This window comes from Danio rerio, chromosome 23 (assembly GCF_049306965.1).
Source record: "Danio rerio strain Tuebingen ecotype United States chromosome 23, GRCz12tu, whole genome shotgun sequence".
NCBI classification, from domain to species: Eukaryota; Metazoa; Chordata; class Actinopteri; order Cypriniformes; family Danionidae; genus Danio; species Danio rerio.
In genome coordinates, this window is record NC_133198.1 from 20,046,009 (window position 1) to 20,064,525 (window position 18,517).

The 18,517-nt window shown below is 38.5% G+C and overlaps 1 protein-coding gene across 4 annotated transcripts in view; it reads left to right on the forward strand.

Annotated features, from left to right (window-relative positions):
• The first annotated feature begins 493 nt into the window (after window positions 1-493).
• The window catches only part of nol4lb (nucleolar protein 4-like b), a 205,843-nt gene continuing 187,819 nt past the window's right edge, over window positions 494-18,517 (forward strand). For 2 of the 4 annotated variants that reach the window (XM_073938731.1, XM_073938732.1), the window contains exons 1-2: window positions 494-864; window positions 991-1,356. In XM_073938731.1, coding sequence (XP_073794832.1) covers window positions 1,024-1,356 — 333 coding nt within the window. In that variant the 5' untranslated portion in view covers window positions 494-864; window positions 991-1,023. Of the gene's footprint in view, window positions 1,357-18,517 lie in introns of all 4 variants that reach the window. The other 2 variants (XM_073938733.1, NM_001430841.1) reach the window with 2 other exon arrangements.

An 18,517-nucleotide genomic window follows, 5' to 3' on the forward strand; every position in this document is an offset into this window, starting at 1 on the left:
AAGAACCATTTTATGAAATGTTTAAAAACTATTTAAGGTTTACGGTCAGGTAAAGGCTGTTCTGAACTGGTTTTGTCCTGCCTTCAACTTCTGTGTAAATACAGGATACTTAAAAAAAGGCCAAGAAATAAAATGCACCTGCCCTGCTCCAGCTCAGCCCAAGTGAATCAAGACAACGCCCCACATTCATTTGATGTATATTTTCATTTAAGAATAATATAAAATATTTTATCAAATATAATTGATATAAAGTGAATTCGGCTTTGTGTACTTTGTATGACATACAAGGAAATACTATATAAATAAATAACACAACGCAGTTACCTCCTGCCCAAAATTGGTTTCTATGTACTCGCGCTTTGTGTTGTTTTGGGCATATGGGTGCGTGCACTTCCTGGATCTGGACTGTCCCACCGCGAATGTGGGACATCGCTGTTAACGCATCCGTCCAACCGCCTCGTGGATCAGCTCAGCGCTGCGCCTCATCTCTCCCATTACCGCAGACTCCGGTGCTCCTCGTGGACGGGCGCGCGAATCTGCGAGCTCATTCAAACAGGTGGTGAGCGGTTTCAGGTGGAGCAGCAGCTCATTCACTGAGCGACCGGCGCAAGAGCTTCAACACGCCGATAGGACCACTTGCTTTCCGTTACAAGGACTCAATTGTGGCTGCTGCGCGTATTAACGCAATCTAACCGCCGTGCTTAGGTTATTTAGTCGAAGGACAGTTTGCTTTAATTAGCCCTCAGCTTACAGGTGGGCGAAAGCCGTACGTAGGACGGCCCCTCTTTCAGTTCCTCAACAGGAGACGCGGGACTGTCATTTGTTTGTCATCCTGTGGGACAGAAGAAACGGCTCCGTTAACAGGTGCGAGATCAAACAAAAAATACTACAAGGGAGTCAAGTCGTGTATTTGTGCAGTGAATAGGTTTAATTTGCATTCGCGGTAAATCAGGAGCTATCTCTTTATTAAAGCATTTTTTTCTTTCGAAGCCTCTTTCGTTCCGGAGGAGGACCGACAAAGCCATGTCAACCAAAAAACGGGTGGATTTAACGAGAAGGAGCCGAAGCCCCGCGGTGTCCGAGGCGGAGATGTTTGGTGATTTTCAGGAGTGGTGCCTTCGCACTTACGGGGACTCCGGGAAAACAAAGACCGTCACCCGGCGAAAATACAACAAAATTCTGCAGACCCTCTTACAGAGCGACGACTCGGAGGGCGTCATTATCGAGAGCAACCACATCAACGCCAAATTTAAGTTCTGGGTGAAATCTAAAGGTTTCCAGGTGGGCAGGAGCGAGAGCGAGAACGAGAACGGGGCAGCGGACAGACCGGTCCTGTACGTCCCCATCAAGGCAACGGTTAGTATGGGTGCCCTTCTCCCGTCTGCTTGTCACACGCGTAATAGTGCGCTATATTTGCCTATGCAAATCCTGCGCCACGCGCACAATGGCGCACATGTTTACGCATCGCTCGGCCGGTGAATCTCGTTTTCGGCTGTATGTGTGTAGTTGAGCTCATGTCACTTTCAGGTCTCTGATAACCACTTGTTCGTGTCGTGTGCCACTCCGCCCGGTATCCACGGGAACGGAGGCAGCTGTGCCACAAAATTGTCCCTGAGCTCTTTTTGTTACCACTATGTGCCACAGCTTACAGACAGCAATTTAATGTTATTAATATTAATAACATTTACAGCTAATAAAACTAATATGCATATTTCAACTAGATCGGGCATCGACACAGCCTGCTTGACCTGTTGTCCACAGGTTATCATTATTAAAACTAAATACTACATTTTCTTAGAATGGTGTCAGGAACCCAATGCAATTAATAAATGTTTTTCTTTTTCTTAGAGTGCTAGTTAAAGAGGTTAAACATAAATGAAATGTGCCTCATCAGTTCTTAAAGTGTATACACAGTTATGATGATGCTTCTAGTTTTTAAAAATAGTAGTTAAGTGTTACCAGCATGCAGCAAGGCATTTTGTTATCGTGTAAGATTTATGCAGATAACAGAGAAGGCAGATTTTAAGCCTCATGGGTGTTTAAGAAGTCTTTTATATAGTGACATGTTTTATTTATTCTAAATGTCAAATTGTACATATTGGAATGTTTTATTATTTTTTTGTCTTTTTTCACTTTATCAATTGAACTTGAGTAAACGTAAATGTATTCAGTGTTTATAAGAATATTTTATTACAATTCACTATGGTTATACAAATTAACATTTTCCTCTTCTTTCTTTTGTACATCCATATCTTTAATTAGTGGACAGTATGTAGGGTTAGATTGATCAATGTGTGTACAAATATGAATTTACACCAGTTTGCCTAAAAATAGTTAGAAATTGTTATTTTTAGTTATAAGTTGATGATTTTTTTCTTTGCTTGCGCTACTGGTTTATTGATTATTTTTTGCGCATAATAATGTGAATTCATTATGTTTGTGTATGTTGTTCTTATGCCAGGCTGAGACTCAGTCTTTTATAAATATCTCTGTGCATTGGTTCAATCTCATTCATACATTTTTGTAATTTTAACTAAATATCATTCATTGATTCATATTCTTGTCGGCTTAGTCCCTTAATATTGCGGGGTCGCCACAGCGGAATGAACCGCCTTAACTAAATTTAACTAAATATAAATATTTTACATTGGTTCAGTTAACTTGGGAATCCCAAGTCTCTTGTTTTATGCTCTGTTCAGTGACCTGAAGTCCTGTTTACATCTTACATTAAGATGCATTTGGTGGATCAGATCACAGTATGCTCATTGGGAAGGTGTCTGTTCTCTTTTTGATCAAATAATGTGAAATAAACATGGATACAATCACAAAAGGAGACATAGAAATCAGTAACAGTAGCTTTTGTTTCTGCTCAGATAGCCACCAATCTATGCTAAATAGATGGTTGGCGTTAAGCATGGAAAGATACAGTAACCGTTTTCAAGGTATATTGCGGATTGGAAAGGTCAAGGTTTTAAAACCCCAAGATTTCCCCCAAGATTTTCAGTGTTTTTGAAACTAATGAGGACAGAAGTCAATGATTGATTTAGAAGAATTATTGAATATTATTTGTATAATTGAATTATTTTTATTTTATTATAATATTAATTATTTAGCTTGACATCTTTACTGTTCCAAATGATTTTAAATCTTTCTCAAAATAAAATATATAGTGTTCAAAAAGGTAAAAAAGTAAATTTTTTTAACCAGACATTAAAAAAGAATTTTGTTTTAGAGCAGTAACCACAAAATCCTGAAACCTTGATATTTTCATTTAAGGTTATCAATCAGAATCTTACCCAGTTAAAGAACATTGTTCTTTTTACATTAAAACAAAAAAAGAATTTTCTAGTTTAAATCTCATTTGGCTAGAGCACTAGAGCAGCATGTCCCGTTATGTTTAAGAATTAGGTCAGTAGACAGAGAGTATGATGTTTTTTATGGCTGTTCGAACACGTGTTTTCAGCTAACTCTAGAAGTGGTTGAAAATGTACAAGCTTAAATTTTTTACTTCTGTATTTAGCATTGTCATCTATGTCATCTATGTTATTAGGTATGCTTTACAGAAACATTTTAATACCAGGTGTAGATTCTGGCGGTATGATAACCTTGGATAAAAATATCATGGTTTCACGGTATCACATTATTGTGAATACTTACCTCAAACATCTTCTTTTTAAATGTCTGAGGAAAACAGTTAAAAAGATTTAATTGTTTTATTTTAATACAATAGATTTTAATTTTTAAGAATTTAAAATATTTTGGAGCAGTAAACATGTAAGGCTAAATAATTAAAATAAATCTTTGACTTCTGCTATCTTCATTAGTTTAAAAACACAGAGTTCAAAAGTGTGGAGTTTGCATGTTCTTCCCGTGTTCATGTGGGTTTCCTCTGGGTGCTCCGGTTTCCCCCACAGTCTAAAGACATGCGCTAGGTGAATTGAATAAACTAAATTGTCCATAGTGTAGTGTGTGAATGATAGTGTATAGGGGTTTACTAATGTTGGGTTGCTGCTGGAAGGGCATCTGTTGCGTAAAACGTATGCTGGATAAGTTGGCGGTTCATTCCGCTGTGGCAAACCCTGATGAATAAAGGGACTAAGCCGAAAATGATGATGATGAACATAAAGTAAGCCACTCCATTGTTCTGGTCTATAGCATGCTTGGATGTCTTGTTTTGACCAGTAGCTTTTGATGTAAACGATCCTTTTATAGATACTGGTGCCCTAAAAAAATAATAATAATAATTTAAAAAGCAACTTAAATATACAGTAGGAACAGTATATTAGAAAATGTTGGCGGTTTTACAACCTTGACTTTTCCAAACCGCGGTAAACCTTGAAACCGGTTATTGTCACATGCCTAGTATAAACAGGGGCTGAGTGTTACATTTAGGGGTGATCCCTTATGCTTAATTTATGATGTGCTTAAAAAAGAAGTCTTAATTTCTTTCTTTCTTTCTTTCTTTCTTTCTTTTCTTTCTTTCTTTCTTTTTTTCTTTCTTTCTTTCTTTCTTTCTTTCTTTCCCATTATGAACAGCCTTTAGTGACATGAAATGAAATTCTTTCAGCATTTGCACTTGTATGTATTGAGAGGCGTTTTGCAGACATGATGCATGTGTTTAATAAGAACGACTCTTGTGCTTGTGTTATCTTTCTCCAACGATTAATCTTCATAATGTCTTTTTTTCTGAGCTAAGGAGTTAAGGTTTGGAGCTGTTGACTTTATTATAATAATTGACTAAACCCAAACACACCTGCTGATTTGGCTCCGTGAGACAATATGGCAGTGTGTGGTGGTGTTATTGGTTAAAAGACAAGTTGGCGGTGCGTGTTTGTGTGAGTGCAATAGAGAGAGAAGCAGAGGCGAGGTGAGCAGGTCAGCTCTCAACTGAACAAATGGAATAATGAGGAACCCAGATGGAGATTCATCTTCTGACCGTTTCACTGATAAAGGAAGGGAAACTGGTATGATGGAGAAGTTAAGATGGATGCGCCCTCCACTCGCTCTGTGTACCCTCATAATGAAGAGGCTGCCCCAGATTTGTCCTATTCAAATACTATTTTCGCTCACTCTCTCTTGCTTTGGGTCTGTGTGTGTGTGTGTGTGTGTGTTCTGCTTTCTATATGAGACGTGGCTCCCATTCAATTCACTCAGGGGGGCTAATTGACAGGAATAGGAAGAACCAGGAGTGATTCTCTCACTGTTCGATTAACAGCACAGGGACTGCATTGCAATGTGCATGCAGGTAACACAAGATCCTGATTGCATATCTAGACACACCAACCACTGACAAATGGCTCTGACCTGTTGGTGAGCTCAGTTTAAAGCTAACTTAAAGCTGTTGCAGGACTTGTCTCGCAGTGTGTTCATGTTATATGCATTTTTTGGAGATTGTCAGTTTTGTGTGGTGAAAAGTATGTAATTTTAAATAATTTGAACTTGTAAAAGGTGACTTGATGACCTTTTTGGTTGAATTTTAAAGGAATAATTTAGTTCATAATGAAAATTCTGGTATTTATTCACCTTAATGTTGTTCTAAGCCCATGTTTTGTTATATATTTTTTAATGAAGCATAAAGTTAGATAATTCTCTAGAAAAGGTGTGTGTATAGTTTCCATACACCAACAATATGCATAAAGTCTTGTAGGAATTTATGCATAAATGCAGATAATATTGACTGAAACATTGGTCAGTCCATCACATAAAACTATTGAATGGCAGAAAGAGATATTTTATTAATATTAAATTGTTATAATTGGGCAGCTCAGTGGGTTAGCACTGTCACCTTTTTTGCATGTTCTCCCCGTGTTGGAGTGGGTTTCCTCTTGGTGCTCCGGTTTCCCCCACAGTCCAAAGACATGCGTTATAGGTGAATGAGAGTAATTGGGTGTTTCCCAGTGCTGGGTTGCAGCTGGAAGGGCTTCTGCTGGGTAAAACATAGTTGTCGGTTTATTCCGCTGTGGCAACTTCTGATAAATAAGGGACTAAGTCAAAGAAAAATGAATGAATGATATTGTTATAATAATTATTATAATTCATAATTATTAGCTAATAAAAAATCTGAAATTAAAAATATTTTATTTAAAACAAACTGCATAAAACTTCTAAAAATGAAAGTGAAATCTGAAAGATTAAAAAAACCTCATTTATTTAAAAAAAAATAGCTAAAAGCTCATAACAGGTCATGTAAAGATAGGCTGTTCTTGTAATTTTTAAATGTAGGCAATATCAGATTCCAGTGTGAACTGAACACAATGCTGAAGAATTACGGTAGTCAACACAACATGAAGTCACTCTGAAAACTGTAAAAGAAGTCTTCGCAGCCATGCATATTAATGAAGTTGCATCTCATTCTCAATAGAGTGTGCTGATTGGTTGAAGTCTTTCTCATGAATGAATAAAAAGATGTGCTAAAAAGCTCTATTACGTCACTTTGTACCGAAGATACAGACGGTCAGCCTCCATGCTGGAATTTACGCAAGGATCTCATCATCGTGATGTTGCTAAAAAAATTTCTTTTCAAACCGGAAGAACGAATTTGCTCTAAACAATGATAAAACAACTAATTTTTACTTTTTGTTGAAATATGTCTCCTAGTGACGCATATTTTTAAACTAATTTCGAGAGAAGCACACACTTATAATTGATAGCAGCTGGTTCATTGGCTATCGCACGATCCACCAATCAGACGATTGCTTAATCACTTTAAATAACCAGAGTATCTTACCTTAGCCATCTTCGTCTAGAAGAATCCTCCCTTCCACCCCTACTCCTTCCCTTTCCTTGTCAGGGCAGCATAGAGGCTCAATGGTTAGCACCATTGCCACACAGCATGAATGTCACTGGCTCAGGTCTTTACCTGGCCAAGTTGGCATTTCTGTGAGGAGCTTGCATGTTGTCACCAATTTGCGTGAGTTTTCCCTGGGCTCTCCGGTTTCCTCCCACAGACCAAAAACATGTTACATATGTAAATTGACAAAGATAAATCAACATCATAGACAAGTGTTTCCATAGCCATTCATAATCTACATTCACCATTATCAAGCAGGGGAGTTCTCGAGACCTACCTGAGCTCAAACCCCCCTCTCGCCCTGCAACAGGAGGGAACCCCGGGCTCAAGGATCTCATGAGCTCAGGGCTATCTCCCGGGACAGCATGCCAAACACGCTTTATCATCAGCAAAGGGCAAACTCTTGAATTTTTGTTTTTAGCTGTCTGACTGTCAACGTCTCAAAAAAATGTTTTTTGGCGTTTCGTCACCCTTTAATTTCTGTTCTGATTGAAAATCTGATTTGGGCCATGTTTCCCTGCAGTGTGAAGATACTGACTATATGTTTTACAGCTTCACAGCCTCTAGAAACAATGAACTCTTGTAGAACTCTTAAATTTCTCTAAAAGTTCTACTTTTCTGTTGTGTTTTAAAAAACTAAGCGAATGGGTTTGGATAAAACACAAGTAGAAGTAAATAATGCCGTACTGTATTCGTTTTATTAACATTACTGTGTCTAAAATGTCTTTTTCCAATGATTTGAAGTGAAATCTACTGGCAGTTCTGTATTGTTTACATATTTCTGGTATGATTGTAGCACAGTAGTAGTTTTATACGGGGATTGATCAGCGGCACGCAATGAAGATAATAATCAGTCTGTTGTTACAACCGACAAGCGGTTTTCTCTCAGACACTTGCTGTATTACTCATCAAAACACAGAGCTCAAAATAATGGGAATAACACAGACATCATCCATACATCAAAGTGGGTCCTCATCTGACCTGTTGCACTGCTTCATAACATACATAAGTGAAGGAGAGTTATGTGAAAATGATGAGGTAAAATCGCTTACGGGGATGAAGGCGTGACAGGAGAAGAATGAAAGAAAGAGAATTTGTCCAAATCAACCCAAGACAGAAACATGACAGTGAGACGGAGTGAGAGAAAGCAGAGGGGATTTCAGGAGAGAGAGATAGAAAGAATAAATGATGAGGGAGAAAGAGGTGGCTGGAGGAAACAGTCACACAGCCATCACATGCAGTTGACACCAGCGTCTGTGGACACTATTAATAGCCCCTAACGTTCCTCTCTTTCCTCCCCTCTTTCTATCTCTCTCTCTCTTTCTCTAACACACTGAGCAACTGTTGCAAAAAAATGTTGTTCTCTATTTTTTTTTGTCCTGGAGCTTCTTTAATTTGGTGGGGTGGGGTAGGAAAGGGAATTGAGAATTTCAGGAGACTATGACAAGATTAAACACAGTAACTTCAAGAAATATTCTGGCTCTTACACAAATTAGTACATTTTATTTAAAATACTGAGAATACCTCTGAGAAAAGTTGAATGAAGGTACCTTTATTTATGAAGACAAGATCACAAGATGCTAGTTCAGTAATGTTATTTCAGTTATAATATTTATTTTGCTCAAACAGATGATTCACCTCAAAAAACCAATAAACCAAGAATGTCCTCATTATTTACTCCCATTCAAGCAGTTCTAAACTTTTTCTTCTACTGAACACAAGACAAGATATGAAGAGTTCAGATATTAAAACCTCTTAGTTTTATAATTTCTATCTAAAATCCTTTGTGTATGTTGACATATTTTACTTTAAAGATCAAGAAAATGACTTATTTTTGCCATAAAAGTAATATTATTGAACATACACAAAGGAGCCTGATAAAAATGCTGATTTCAGACGGCATTTAGAGGTTTTTGCATCTTAACTCTTTATATTCAGAAGAACGATGGTAATCAGCAGCCATCGACATCCATAGTTACCAAATATACTATAGCAGTCATTGGTTGCTGGTTTTCCAACATTCTTCAGAAAATCTTGTTTTGTGTTAAACAGAAGATAGAAACCAAACAGGTTTGAAATAACTGGATCCCTTTAACTGTGACTGCCAAAACTTAATTTAACCAGGTAAATTGTTTGTTGACTAGAGTCGTCATAGGGCAGTAGTCTCAAACTCAATTCCTGGAGGGCTGCCTACTTAGTTTAGCTCCAACCACCTCCAAATCACACCTGGTTAGTAGTCTTGAACACCTTGATTAGTTTGATCAGCTGTGTTTGATTAGGGTTGGAGCAAAACGGTGTTGAGCTGCGGCCCTGCAGGAATTGAGATTGATGCTCTATCTAGGGAACCAGAATACATTCATTTGATTCACTTGAAAAACAGCTTTTTTTAAAGGCAGCATTTGATAAACATAACTTTAATGATACATTTTATTAATGTCACTCACTAACAGACAGTGTTGTTCTGTTTATTCATGCTGCAGTTCTGTCATCTGTTTCTTTAAAATATCAAGCTCTTTAAAAAGGTGGATTTTGATTGGCTATTAATGTTTTTATCAAACATCTTTTAGATACATTTTTATCTTTACATCATGAATCAGATTATAGTTGGGATGTATGGCTGTATTTACAGTACATGCAGTCTCTCAGGAATTTAAGATAATTTGTATTCTTTATTTATTTATTTATTGTGTTTTTAGTAGAAGAACATCTCATAGGCTCTTTTTGTGCATGGCATCTGCAAAAATGTTACTCTGATTTACTAAAAATAACAAACCTAGAGGAGTCATTTACCCTGTAGGTACTATTGTTGTCCTGTATATTTTTTTATTTCAAGAGTTCACACTTACATATGCTTGACATCAACTCAACTCAACTCACTTTATTTCTATAGCACTTTCACAAATCACAATGGATTACCAAAGTGCTGTACATAAAAACATCAAAAGCAGGTTTGCCATGCTGTCCCAGGAAAGAATCTTATGCTTAAAGATAATTGATAATTGATAATAAATCGCTCCTGCCTGGTCAATAATCACATAAAGGGAGTCTAAGATCAGGTACAGGAGATCTCGAGACCTATTCCCCCTTGGTATAGGGAAGAAAAGGAGGAGATAGGGTGAAAGAGGGGAAATTTGGTCTATATATTGTAAGCTTGAATCTAGGGTTGTAACGGTATGAATTTTTCACGGTATGATAATCGTCTAAAACAATACCACGGTTTGACGGTTTCGCGGTATACGGTATGTTACAAAATAATAGAACAGTGAAGCAAATTTGACTTTTTCCAAATAATATATTTTTAGTTACTATAAACAACACCACTTACAATGAACAAATAAAAATAAGAAAATAATAAATAATGTGTCAAAGTCCAAATAAAGTCCAAATAAACATGGTGCAAATCCTCAGTAAAAAATAGATATAAATATTTACTATACTATAAATAGTTACATAACGAAACTAGATTCAATATGGAACATCCTTAGGTTTTATGTGCCAGCATGGATATGGTTGTCTATCGATATGGATTTGGATATGGTTGTCTGCAATGCAGACAAACAGCTGCATCTTCATTTGCGTCTTTTGAAAACAGCAAGAGCAGCAGTTCGTCTTTGCTGTGTCACTGTTTTGTCATGTTTCTGTGCTGCTGTGCATGCAAAAGTACTTAGTATGAGAATTATTTCATGAAAAACTTTTTTTTTTTTTGCGTTTTATTTAGCCGCGCATAAATGTACAGCCTATCTCTCATTCCGTGTTGTTCAAAAAGCTTGGTCCACAAACAAAAGCGAAACCTATACTTATTGGTTGTGATATAGCGAGTTTGAACCAATCTGGGCATGGAGGAGGGACAATGCATCAATGTATCATGTCTGATTTGTCCGGAGACACAGTGACGAGCGTTTCTTTGTCAAATCAGCGTTGTCAAATGTTGATGACGTAACCGCACTGGTTCCGGAGCCTCTGAAAGTCCGCGAATGTTATGTGATACAGCACTGGAAAGCTGAGATTCTCTTCTTTATGCCAATCTTTGAATTGTATGAATCGGATCAGCGGATCAAAAGTTATTAAACATTTAAGAGCAATACTTATTTTTAGCCGCGGGCGGCTGTCTCGGTCTTTAAGGGTTAAAACCGTTGATATGCAATTGTTCATGGTATGATAATCGTGCACGTTCAAATCGTGGTAAACCGTCATACCGGTATATTGTTACAACCCTACTTGAATCAATCTGTTTGCATTATTGCTGATTACGGATGAGAGGCCAGCTGTAATCAATCATATCACATGCTTCTCTAGAAATTAGTTTGTGCAGCTTCACTTATTCATTTAAAGGCCCCATGAAATTAAAATGAAACATTTTTAGATGTTAGTTTGTCTGTTCATTTTAAGTATGTCTATTAGCTTTTGTGCTCAAAAACAGTGACAACATTTGCATTTAGAAAATATAAAACAATTGTCTCCTCTGCCTAAATGGATCAATGATTTATTTCTCTTCAAATCTCGACCAATCAAATTCTCTCTAGTATCGGACATGCCACGCCCCCTTCAATATGCTTCTTACCGTACGTTCACACCGAAAGCGGCGAGAGCGTCAAAATAGCCGGAAGTCATTCATTTTCAATGAGAGCCGGCGGCGATAGGCGACGATAAGCGGCGAGGAGCAGCGCGGCGCGTCTTCGCCGGCGTGAGCGTCGAGGAGAGTTGAAATGAAGTCAACTTTATGGTAATGAGCTATGACGCGGTTCGGCGGCAAGCAATCAGAATGAAGAAGTCCATCGATTGATAGCAGTTCAGGGAACACAGACCTGTGAACTTTGGTTCCGACCACAGTTGTTCCCAAGGGTTTGATTATTGCGGTCGCCGGATTTCCAATTATTTACAATGTTTTCTTACAGGAACATACATTAAATAAGTTACTGGCGAGTTACTGATGTTCATCAATGTTATGTAAATTTATCTTTAAAAAGCGGGAATCTCACGCGATGTGACAGTACAAAACAGTATAGCTGCTTCAGGATATTTCAGACATATGGACACATATTGGATAAATAGAGCAAAGCCACACCACATGCAACTTGATCTTCCATTGTTATATGAATTTGATAAGAAGTGCGCAACATTTTCACGCTAAAAACATGTCTTATGCAGGAATGTAACTGATAATGCTGCAATGGCTCCTTTAAGTACAAGATCAATGTAGCGAGTTTTGACGCTCTCACCGCCGGAGCTGAAGGCAGACAGCGTTGTCGCCAGGGCGGCCAGAGCGACCTTGGACGCTCTCGCCGCTTTCGGTGTGAACGTACGGTTATTTGCTTTTCATTTGATGTGCTTGCGCTCAGCCACTCTCACCGGCAGAGCGGTGATAAAAACAAAAGACTTGCCTATTCTTTTTAAAGGGGAGGAGCTAATCTGTGTCCCACCCTCTCGTGGTTTTTTCAGTTGAGATTAGGTTAAACATCGAATAGAAAATGCACATATCAAAGCACTTCATGGATCTTAAAGGAATTGTCTGCATTTGTCAAGCTTTACACCATGTATGCAGCCTCTGAAAAAGGGGCAAATTTACAGTATTGTTTTGTTTTAGACTGTGTTTTATTGCATCATATTCATCCTTTAGCTAACTGAAATATGTGTAAAATGTGTTCCTCTCTGTCCTTAGTTCTCTCTGTGTACAGTATGTGTGTGTCTGCTCTGCCTAAGGGAGCATCTCAACTGGGATGGCCTGTTTTATCAGTCCATTCATCTCAGTGCCCTAAAGGAGCTCCAGACGCCGTGTTTCTGAAAGACCCTCCCTCAGCACACATTGGGTGGGAGTGTTTGATGGTTGTTTGTGTTTGTGGTCGGCCATGTGCAGGTGAAGAGTAAAGAGGACGTGGTTGTGATGGTTAACATCATTGTGGGGCGTACCCCTGCAGATGAAGTGGGTGGGGTATATGCAGTGTCTGTTTGGGCAGTTGGTGTGCTTTGACATGTTTACCAATGTTTCTGTTTAGGGATGGGCATTTTGGGTCTGTTAGTGTGTGTGTGTGTGTGCGCGCGCCGCGTGGATATTATGAACTCCTATTTGTTAAACAATCTCTATCTATCTATCTATCTATCTATCTATCTATCTATCTATCTATCTATCTATCTATCTATCTATCTATCTATCTATCTATCTATCTATCTATCTATCTATCTATCTATCTAGCTATCTAGCTAGCTGCCTGCCTGCCTATCTACAGCATCCATCCATCCATCCATCCATCCATCCATCCATCCATCCATTTCTCTGTCTGTCTGTTTATCCATCCATCCATCCATCCATCCATCCATTTATCTATCTACAGCATCCATCTATCTACAGCATTCATCCATCTGCCTATCCATCCATCCATCCATCCATCCATCCATCCATCCGTCTATCCATCCATCCATCCATCCATCCGTCTATCCATCGGTCCATCCGTTCGTTTGTCCGTCCGTCCATCCATCCATCCATCTATCCATCCATCCATCCATCCATCCGTCCGTCCGTCCGTCCGTCCGTCCGTCCGTCCGTCCGTCCGTCCGTCCGTCCGTCCGTCCGTCCGTCCGTCCGTCCGTCCGTCCGTCCGTCCGTCCGTCCGTCCGTCTGTCTGTCTGTCTGTCTGTCTATCTATCTATCTATCCATCCATCCATCCATCCATCCATCCACCCGTCTATCCATCCGTCTATCCATCGGTCCATCCATCCATCCGTCTATCCATCGGTCCATCCGTTCGTTTGTCCGTCCGTCCATCCATCCATCACCTTTTTTTTTCAATGTACTTTTTCATGCGGACGGCAAAGATGAGCTACCTCACGATAGCCCCTACCCCCAGTCACTGTTACCTGGGGCTCAAATATCTCTTACACACACAAAAAGCAGGTGTAGGGGAGCAGCTGGTAAGATTAGTGTCTGTCTGTGCGAGTGTGTGTGTGTGTGTGTGTGTGTGTGTGTTAGCTGGTTCAGGACAATGATCTGAGTGGCTAATCTTTCAGAACAAGTAAAGAGCCAGAGTTTGCCACTTCCTCCGACTGCCCTTCAATGCCTCTTGCTTTATTTGGCTTCACAACACCGAGAGAAGCAGAGAAAACATCTCACTCTCCTCTTTCCCTCAGATTAGCACTGCCACACACATACACTTGCGGTGGTCCTGACCCCCCTCTGGTAGTTGAGCAGCTGTAGATGTAGCTCCAGCGGTAATTGTGGTAGTGAGTGTTCAGGCTAACAGGAGCAGAGGAAGGAGGGGGATGCGAGGAGAGCTGATAAAAAGACCAATGTATTGGAAGAGAGAGAGCAGTTCTGTTGCAGAAGGGGCCCTACGGATGTTTGCAGAGCAGCTCGTGGTCAGCATGTTCTCTAGTACACACACAATGTCCTCTACTCTGTGGGACTTCATTAAAGCCTAATACAGATAACTGAATGATTCACAATAGAGAAAACTCTATTGCCTTTACGAAACTGTCAGTGGCATTTGCTCACATAGAACGAATCATGAAGATGTTTGGGTGTTACTATGCTGTTTTTAAAGATGTTTTGGGTGGTTGTTTTGCTTATTTGCTCTCTAGCACCATCGTAAAACCCATCTTGGTGGTTATATGTCCACAGCTAAAAAAACAAGCTGCTCATCTTAAAATAACGACACACTGTGAAAAAATATGCTTTTCTTGCTAAGATCTTTTGTCTTGTTTCTAGTCCAAAGGTTTTAAAAACTTAAGCAGCATCTTCTATCTAGACAATTGAAATTATATTGTATTGTTTTCAGAAATAATAAGTCCTAATTAAGTGAGTTTTTCCATAAAGCAAGTAAAATAATCTTATTTCAAACCAAAAAACAAGGTTATTGCATCATTGGGAGTTTATTTAGCTTGTTTAAGAGGAAAAAACACTTAATTTTGACTTATTTCTAAACAAAACAATTTTACTTGTCTAGAAAATGTTTCTTGATTCAAGGATTTTTTGATATTTGGACAAAATATGCGATTAATACACATTTGATAATACACAACTTGATTTCAACAAGTAGGGTGGTCCTGGTCTGAAACAACATTCCAATCAGCCAATCAGAATTAAGGTATATGTTTACCAAGTTTAGGTTTACGGTTAGGTTTATGCACTTCTACATGAGTGTTGTCCAACTGTTGTTATGTGTTTGTTAATAGTTTACTGTTATGGGGTAGGGAATAGGTATGTATTACATATTCAAGCAAAAATGATGTTCCAGGATCAACATAGCTGTTCATCCAGGATTGCATCATACTTGGCAAAATCATGATGTACATTTGATGCACCCATGTACAGCTCTGTAAAGCCAAGAACCCATATCATACACCTGCCACAATAAGGCGCAAGACGCGCTTGGCGTGATTTGTTGCCATTTTACGACTATCGCAACCCTAATTTTCCCCCTTTGCAACATGCTTGGTTAAATCAGTTTAGTCATGACAATTTGCATTTGTATAATGTTATTTGCAGAATTATTTATAATATGTATATTTGTATTTGTTTTAATAGAAACAAGATTAGATTTGTCCAGCTGTAGGGATTTGGACATGTACGCGTCACTATATGGAACATAGGAATAGGATGTGTTTGGATAGAGCTTATTGACCACACTTTGTTCTTATTGTTCATTTATTCATTTGCTGGATTCATTAGAACTGAATTTAGAAATAGTTTTGAAACAAATATTTGTGCTTAACAAACTAAATTAAATATGTAGGATAATGGATCTATATATGGGTCTTCAGTGAAGTGCGTAAAACAGTTTCCTTCCTCCACAAAAGTAAAGGAGTAAAGTAAAGAGTAAAGTAAAGAGAAAGTAAAGAGGCTGAATGGAGGATGCTCACTCTTGATCTGCGCTGCAGATGGTCTAATGAACTGTTTTCTTGCTAGTGAAGTGTTCAGTTTTTCCACTTAAAAATTTAGTTTCATGTAAAGCAAATGCTGCATGGCATGTTGCAAGGGAATGGTAGACGAGACTGATTTGTTTAATGCACGTTAAGCTCAAAACACAACCATAACCAGGGCTCGAAATTAACCTTTTTGCTTGGTAGCACCGGTGCTCCTAACTTTAAAAATTTAGGCGCATCAGCCAAAATTTAGTCGCACCCACCAATTATGAGCACCTATATGACAAGTTTTATACAAACATATTTATTGTATTTGAAATGAACACTAATCAAACTAACAAGCAAAAAAATAATACATATATTCAAGCGTGAGGAAAATATGTCTCAACGAAATCCCGTTATCACAAGAAAATACATTTTTATAACAGAACTGAGTGAGCAAAGCATACACGAAGCACTCACTGGCCCTGCACACACTGCTTGAATGAATCTGTTAACGGTATAACTTTGCTGTTCTCACAAGTGCTGTCTGATATTGCTCTGATGGTTTCGACACATACTGTACCTTATTATATGCATACATGTTAATAGCAATACCGGTCTTTTTAGGAGTAGTGATATTAGTTTACTCAGTGTAAGTCTGTTTGCGATGGTGTACGTGGAGTAAAATTTGACATATAGCTGCCCCTTGCACGGCGGACAGCATCTGGCGATTATATGAAGGATTAAACAGAAGCTCTTGTGCTAGATGTGGCAAACAGTTACCTGAAAATCCCATCCCACTGACTTTTAATACTGGACTTGAAGCCAATGGAAGTCTTCTACTCTTGGAAAAGTGTAGATGGTATTGACAGCTGATATTAACCAATCATTCGCGTTCAGTGCTAGAGCAGTGGTGGGCCAATAAGAAGAGCGCTAAGGCGGGGCAAGCAGTACGGACGTGGATTTGTTTACTGCAGCAAGTTGACATGACAACTGTTTTAAACCATTCCTGAGCGCTGCGTTTCGCGTTTCAAGTGCAAACAAAGAGCTGAGAGATGCATTCTGCGTGAATGTCTCCCGAATCCGCGCATGTGGTGAACATTTTGCAGTAAAAACTGGTCGCACACAACAATTTTAAGCACTCGCAGAAATGCTCCCAAATATATTTTAAGGTCGCATAGATAAAATTTCGGGCGCATATGCGACCAAAATGGTCGCAATTTCAAGCCCTGATAACTCATTAAGAGAATAAGCACAACCCTGTTAGACCATGCACCGGGGGGCAGAGCATTTTTCCATTCTTAAAATAGCAAAAGTGTATTCCGAGACGCCCCTAATGCTTTTGCGCCATGTGTTTTACACTTTGCACTTAGATCGTTAAAATATAGCCCCATATGTGTAAACATTGGTTTCACCTACTCCCCCTTTGGATGGTAGAAATAGTACTTTTACTTCTATAGTTTAGTAGTTTGCTTTGAAGTACTGTATTCAGTAGTACTACTTGTGCATTACAATGAGCAGTCCTGTGAAAGAGATGTAGAGTGAAGCAAAACAAGAGGGAAAGATCCTAACTAAATCTGAATGCAAGTGGTCACAAGAGACACATTTGAATTCATGTTAATGCCAACTGGAAATGGCAATGGGTCTCAGCTCTCCACTTGTGATCAGATCACTGTAAACACGTGCTAATACCAAAGTACCGTATGGGCTTGCTAGGATGTTCTGTGTGGTTGTTATATACAGTAGGTAGTTTTTAACTAGTGCTGCACAATATATCAGTTCAGTATCAATGTGCGCATCTGCAATAATCACTTTGCATCACTTTGCTCGTTAAATCTGGATTATAGTTGACCAGGAGCTATAGAATTGTGTTAAAATAATGTATTTATACTGTATTTATACAATTTATGCAACAAAAAAGTTTTTATCTTTGTTTCCAGTCCAAATATCTACATTTCAAAGTGAAAACATGATTATTTAACTTACCCCACTGGCAGATAATTTAGCGTGTTTTAAGTAAAAACTCCTAATTTTTGCCTTATTTCATTTGAATTTTAAACAAAACAATATTTTTACTTGATCTTTTTTTTTTTTTTTTTAGATATTTGGACTGGAAACGAGAAAAAGCAAATGAATAAAAGACACAATGCATTTTTTTGCATAGGGATTATTCAGATACTGTACCTAAAAACTGTTAAAACCGTCAAGTAGTGCTATTCAACTATCTTATGAAAGTACATTTATATCACAATATTTATTGCTGAAAAATAAAATATTTTTTTTCCAACATCCTTCAGCCCTAGTTTCTACCACCATTGTTGTTTTATAAAGTGTGTTATTTGTAAAGTGTGCACTTATCTTAGCTTAGCATAGATAATTGAATCAGATTAGACCATTAGCATCTTATTTAAAAATGATAAACTAGTTTTGATAATTTTCGACTATATAAAGCATGACACTTCTGTAGTTACATTGTGTACTAGGATGGACAGAAAATGAAAAGCTGCTATTTTCTAGGCTGATTGAAATTTTGAATCTAAAGGCTGATTCATACTTCTGCGTCGAGTGTTCGCCGTGACCCACAACGCCTGCTTTGCAGTAGTTATGCATTTATACTTATGTGTGCTGTTTGCGTTGCTCTGCAATAACACTTCCGAAACGTTAGATGGCAGTAGAGTAGTGTTCCTCTGTGTTGAGTTTCTTCACAGGTGTTTTGTTTTTTCTGAATGCTACAAGGAGCTTAATCTCGCCCATTCATCGACGGGAACCGGCGGATGTGCAACAACTTTAATCATGAGGTAAAGACAAAACAAAAGTTTCCATCTGGCTCGTGGCTCTCAGCACTGCCCACGCTCATGATCCGTAAAAAGTCAACCAATCACAGAGCT